Source organism: Galeopterus variegatus, unplaced genomic scaffold (assembly GCF_000696425.1).
Source record: "Galeopterus variegatus unplaced genomic scaffold, G_variegatus-3.0.2 Scaffold6833, whole genome shotgun sequence".
Lineage (NCBI taxonomy): Eukaryota > Metazoa > Chordata > Mammalia > Dermoptera > Cynocephalidae > Galeopterus > Galeopterus variegatus.
The window spans coordinates 15,707-21,629 of NW_007732944.1; the positions used below are offsets into that span (position 1 = coordinate 15,707).

Below are 5,923 nucleotides of genomic sequence, written 5' to 3' on the forward strand. Positions count from 1 at the left end.
AGGGTTCAGATCCCACATACAGACCGGTTCCCGCTCACTGGCTGAGTGAGGTGCAGGCGCAACACCGAGGGTTGCGATCCCGTTGCAGGTCCTGGTCCGGTACGGTGGCGACACTGAGGGTTGCGATCCGTTGCCGGACACAGAAAAAGACAAAAAAAAAAAAAAAAAAAGTAGCTACTCCACATAATTCATGGTGCAACTATGGAATTGGCATGTTACCAACTCAGTGCCAGGGCAAAATCCGGCAATAAATATTTAACTGAGTAACTGCCAACAGAAAGTCTGTTAAACTCTGTACTTTATTTTTTTATTAAGAATGGAAAATAACTTACTTTGCTAGTGGTAATGATAATTAAAATTAAATAATAATTGTCAAGTGTTTGGCAAAATACCCAACACTTAATAAAATTGTAATTAAATAGTTCTGAGAATGTGGGAATTTTTAATTGATTTGTACAGATAAAATATATTATTTGTTTTCTAGAATAAAAAGTAATTCGGTGCCAAATGAGTGAGATGCACACATACACACGAGGGGTCTTCAAAAGTTCATATTAGCTTCTAATTCCATTCTCCACGAACTTTTTGAAGTTCTCTCTCTCTCTCTCTCTCTCTCTCTCACACACACACACACACACACACACACACACACACACAATTCACCCAGCTTGAATAATTGGGGGAGGGGGGCTTTAAGATCAGCCTTACAGTTAAGTCAAGAGCTATGCCAGATATGCCAGCAAGTGGTCCAGCCATAATGTGTGGGTCTGGTTGCACTAATTTCATTTCCAGGTATTTGTGTATGTTCTGCCACCTCCCCAAGTTGGACTATGGTTGTTATCAATCCTTGGTGTTCCTTGGCTTATACATGCATCATTCCAATCTGTCATCATTGTCACATGACATTCTACTCTCCATGTCTCTGTTTCCTTATAAAGACTCTAGTTATTGGATTAGGGCCCACCATAATAGAGTATGATTTCATCTTAACTAATTACATCTGCAAACAACCCTATTTCCAAATAGGGCCACCTTCTGAGATTTAGAATACACTTGAATTTTGGGGGGAAACTGTTCAACCCAGTATAGGCTCATTTACCTGTGATACCCAGGACAACTCATCCAGTATGTTTCTTTGGGAGATCTTAGTCTAAAGTACATAAGCCTGGTGATATGCATCAAGTGTCTGAAAACTATCAAGCCCTTTTGATATGTAAATGTAATTCCACTCCTAGGAATTTATCCTAAGGAGTGCTGAAAGATTTAGGTACAAGGATACTTACGAAGGCATCATATATAATAGCAATGAATAAATAAACAGACAAGTGAATAAATCTATTCCAACTGTAGGGGAATTTATAAAGTAGCTATGTAATATTTACTTGATAAAATTACTCTATTTAAAATGTTGAAGTATATTTAATGTCATGATAAACTACTCATAATATTAGATGAAAAAAGGAGGGAAAGGAGCCGTAACCAGCATTTTAAAGGCAAGGGCACATATGCACTTAAGATAAATATGGAAAAAAGATAAGGCTATGTTAATAGTGATTATCTCTGAGTGGTGTGATTAAAAGTAATTTTTTTTGTGAGGTCCTTCAATTAATGCTTCTGCTATCTGAAGGCAACAAAATATTATTTTAATATCTATTAACTTTCAATTAGCCTTTACTAGGACAGGGTTGTGTTAGAATTCATGGCACTTTTCAAGATTTCTGGATACTTAGAGTTTTTACCTAGAAGTCACATTAACCTTTTGTCCCAAAATATAAATGAGAGGATTATTTTTATTGTCAGATTATTATTCACCAGCGTGTATGACAAGTAAGTTTATTAATAGCATATGGTATAAGTTGTGTGACCAGAATGTTAATAAAATATTCAATTTCAACAGCCTACTCAACTTTAGATGAAAGTGTCATTTATTATAGTGCAGATTTGCAGCTTTCAGAAAGCTGCAAATATTTAACTAATTTGGTGTTTATGTTCTTGTTTGCTACTAGTGCTTTTGGTCTACTAATTCTAGGCATATTATTTTAACATATTGTCAGATTGTATTTGTGGTTAGGTAGGTCTTCTACCATGTTTATTCATTTCGATATCATCATATGCCATGTTAAATATAGTTCTTTGGTTTTGGTTTCACTGTTATTGAAACACAGATTTCCTATTCAGGACAATAAAGTAGACATCAATTTAGCCCAATTCTGAATGGCATAGGTTTTGATTAGAGTAGATTCTTCATTAACATTGGTTTTTCATTTATAAAACCGTTCATTGTTTACAATATTGCAACACTGATCATGAAATAGATATTGGTGAAGATATATATTTGTATCCTGGGAAGTCATATCTGTCATATATTATTATGTATATAAGCCTGATTTCTGTAGGCTCTTAATTTTAAATATTCTTGACATTTCTAACAATCCATCATTTGAATTTCGTTAGTTTTTTTTATCAGCCATCCAGCCAGTTCCTTTATTTTAAAATACAATCTATCAAACAAAGTACCAATGTACAGTTGAAGATGACAAACTGAAATAATGAGTGCCAGCTTACTGGGATCATAAAGAATCACATTTTAAAATAGTGCCATAAATTCAGCAATATCGAATTTTAAAATCCGCATACTATTTGTTCTAGAAACTCCATTTTAGGAATTTATCTTACACATATATAGAAATGTGAAATGGCATGCACAAGGACATGTTCTATAGCCTTGTGTATAAAAGTTAAAGATTGGGAACAGCCTAAATGCCTGTCAGGAGGCTATATTAGTTAAGTGTATTACAAAACATCCATTCAACAGACTTACACAGTCATTAACATGAATTACTCAGCTTCATGGATACTGAATCAAACAATTTCCCAAGTGTATTAAATGAAAAAAATAAGGTACAGAATAAAGAACGGTACCATTAAAATAAACGCAAACACAAACACGTTCTTGAATAGACCTGGAATATCTCTGGAAGGATAGTAAGAGACTGGGAGCAATGGTTACTTCTCGGAAGAGAAATGGGTGAATTTTAGACCATTTGCTAAAATTACTTCTTGAATTATTTTTTAATTACTTCACATGGTACCAAGCAAGAGCTCAATAAATGTTTGTTGATTGATTTTTTTCAAGTGCCTATGGAACATTTGACAGCTCCAAGTGTTTCCACAGTGTGCACTTCTTATTCAGAAAGGCTGGCTGTTTTATTTTGTGTCTTGGATCATGAATAGACTAACTAAATAGGCCTGAGCATCTGATTCGTAATCTTCTCATTTACATTTTAAATAATTCTGGTTGTATTTTTTGGTTTGACACTGAGCAATGCAGACTTTGTAGGTAGTCACTATTTAAGATGCAAAATAAAACCATTCATCAGAAAGTTGTCTTCAAAGGCTGAGTACATTTCCTTTTTCTGTTTGTTAAAGATCCGTGCTTTGTGAACTTCCATCAGGTGTGAAAGACAACTTACTGCCTTCCTGGGAAAAAGTGGCCAACAAATAATAACACAAAAATTAATGAATTTTATGTAATATCTTATTTATTGAATAGATTTCCCTGTAAATATTATCCTCATATTCTTTAGCAAGACCTGTTCTGGAGATAGCAGTTTCTTCAAAGAAAAATAATTAGTCTGTTTCAAACTTAAAATTGATGGTCTCCCTGAGTCTTATGAAAACTTGGTAAAATCCTAAGCTTGTAGTACTCTTCCACTCTTGAAAGTACTCATCTTGTTTAATAGTTTCTGGAGCTACATTCTCTGAGAAAAACAAGAGCTACATTTTAAATAATTTATTCTGGTTGTATTTTTTGGTTTGACACTGAGCAATAAAGACTTTGTAGGTAGTCACTATTTAAGATGCGAAATAAAACCATTCATCAGAAAGTTGTCTTCAAAGGCTGAGTACATTGCCTTTTTCTGTTTGTTAAAGATCCGTGCTTTGTGAACTTCCATCAGGTGTGAAAGACAACTTACTGCCTTCCTGGGAAAAAGTGGCCAACAAATAATAACACAAAAATTAATGAATTTTATGTAATATCTTATTTATTGAATAGATTTCCCTGTAAATATTATCCTCATATTCTTTAGCAAGACCTGTTCTGGAGATAGCAGTTTCTTCAAAGAAAAATAATTAGTCTGTTTCAAACTTAAAATTGATGGTCTCCCTGAGTCTTATGAAAACTTGGTAAAATCCTAAGCTTGTAGTACTCTTCCACTCTTGAAAGTACTCATCTTGTTTAATAGTTTCTGGAGCTACATTCTCTGAGAAAAACAAGAGCCACGTTAACTCTTTTATTGATTGGCCTTTATTCAGGTACCTAAGGAATTTGACAGCAATCCCCAATTCACCTTCATATGCCCCCTTAAAGGCACATTTGCAAATCAAATCTCTGGAATTCTCTATCTGGTAGTTCTCAAAATAAAATAAAAGCTACCTCTGATTAGATACAGTATATGTAAAATACCTACCACAGTGCCTGTAACACATAGGCACTGAGCGCTGGGCGACCCAAATTGAGCTAGATTGATTTGGACTGAATTGAATTATACTTGCATATTTTTCTGGCTAGAACTTTCCAGTTAAATTAATAGAATCTGTTTTAAACTCATATAATAGACCAATAGAGCACACAAATAGTCAAATTTAATAATGTTTAAACCAAGAATGAGTGCAAACCAGGGAATTCACAGCAAAAGTACAGTATCGTTATTACCATATTTTCCAACATAAAATGTGATCTTTTCTAAATACTGTGTGAGGAGTTATGAAGAAATTTTGGAAATCCTTTTTAACATACTCTCCAGCATGTGCAATGATATCCCCTTATATTTCTTGCCTCTGGGAAGACTAACAACCCCATGTCACAGACCAAGCATTTCAAAGCAGACACATTGTAGACAGGACGCTTGGGGGAATGCATTTTATATAAAAATATGTTAACTTAATACTGAAATAATCAATTAGCCTCCAAACTATGCACAAAGATGTTCATCACACCATTAGCCTTAAAAAAGTGAAGTGCCAAATAACCAAACAATAGGGATTGATTATATGATTATATATCCATAGAGTAGTAAAGTGTGCAGCTATTAAAAAATAATGCTGATGACATTGTCAGCAAGAAAAACTTGTATGCTTTAATTTAAATGAAGAAAAAAGCAACAGCCAAATTTGTAAATATAGTTTGACCCAACTAAAAAAATCTACGTAGAGGCAAAAAGATTGGAAGAAAACAAACTAAAATTGTTGCTAGTGAATAATATCAGCCATCATTTTTTCCGCTTTACAATTATCGGTGTTTTCCAATATTTCTACAATGTGCATATTACTTTTATAATCGGAAAAAAAAATGTTAACCCAAAATTAAATCTCATAATAGGCATTCCGATCCGAACAACCTTGGACAACTCGACAACTGTTCAATATGCAGGTCTTCTCCATCAGCTGACAATGAAAGCCAAGAGCACAGTCCGTGATATTGATCCTCAGAACGACCTCACTTTTCTTAGGATCAGATCGAAGAAGCATGAAATCATGGTAGCTCCAGGTAATATGGCATTTCATTTCATATTTAAAGTATCTTTCTACCTTACTGACAAAAGCCTTGTTTCAAAGAATGGGGAGTATAGATTTTAATATACAGCATGAAACATAATATTCTTTGATTACAAAGTGAAGATGTTTGAATCTGAAAATTCCAGCCTGCGGGCCGGGCCGGTGGCGCACTGGATAAGTGCGCTGCTTGGGAAGCGCGGCGGCGCTCCCGCCCAAGGGTTCGGATCCCACATACAGACCGGTTCCCGCTCACTGGCTGAGCGAGGCACGGGGGCAACACCGAGGGTTGCAATCCCGTTGCCGGTCCCCGGTCCGGTACGGGGGCAACACTGAGGGTTGCGATCCGTTGCCAGACATGGAAAAA

The 5,923-nt window shown here is 35.2% G+C and overlaps 1 protein-coding gene across 1 annotated transcript in view; it reads left to right on the forward strand.

Annotated features, from left to right (window-relative positions):
- DYNLRB2 (dynein, light chain, roadblock-type 2) overlaps window positions 1–5,923 on the forward strand; it is a 12,478-nt gene that overhangs the window by 4,584 nt on the left and 1,971 nt on the right. Inside the window, exon 3 of the mRNA XM_008591319.1 lies at window positions 5,384–5,551. Coding sequence (XP_008589541.1) covers window positions 5,384–5,551 — 168 coding nt within the window. The remainder of the gene's footprint in view (window positions 1–5,383; window positions 5,552–5,923) is intronic.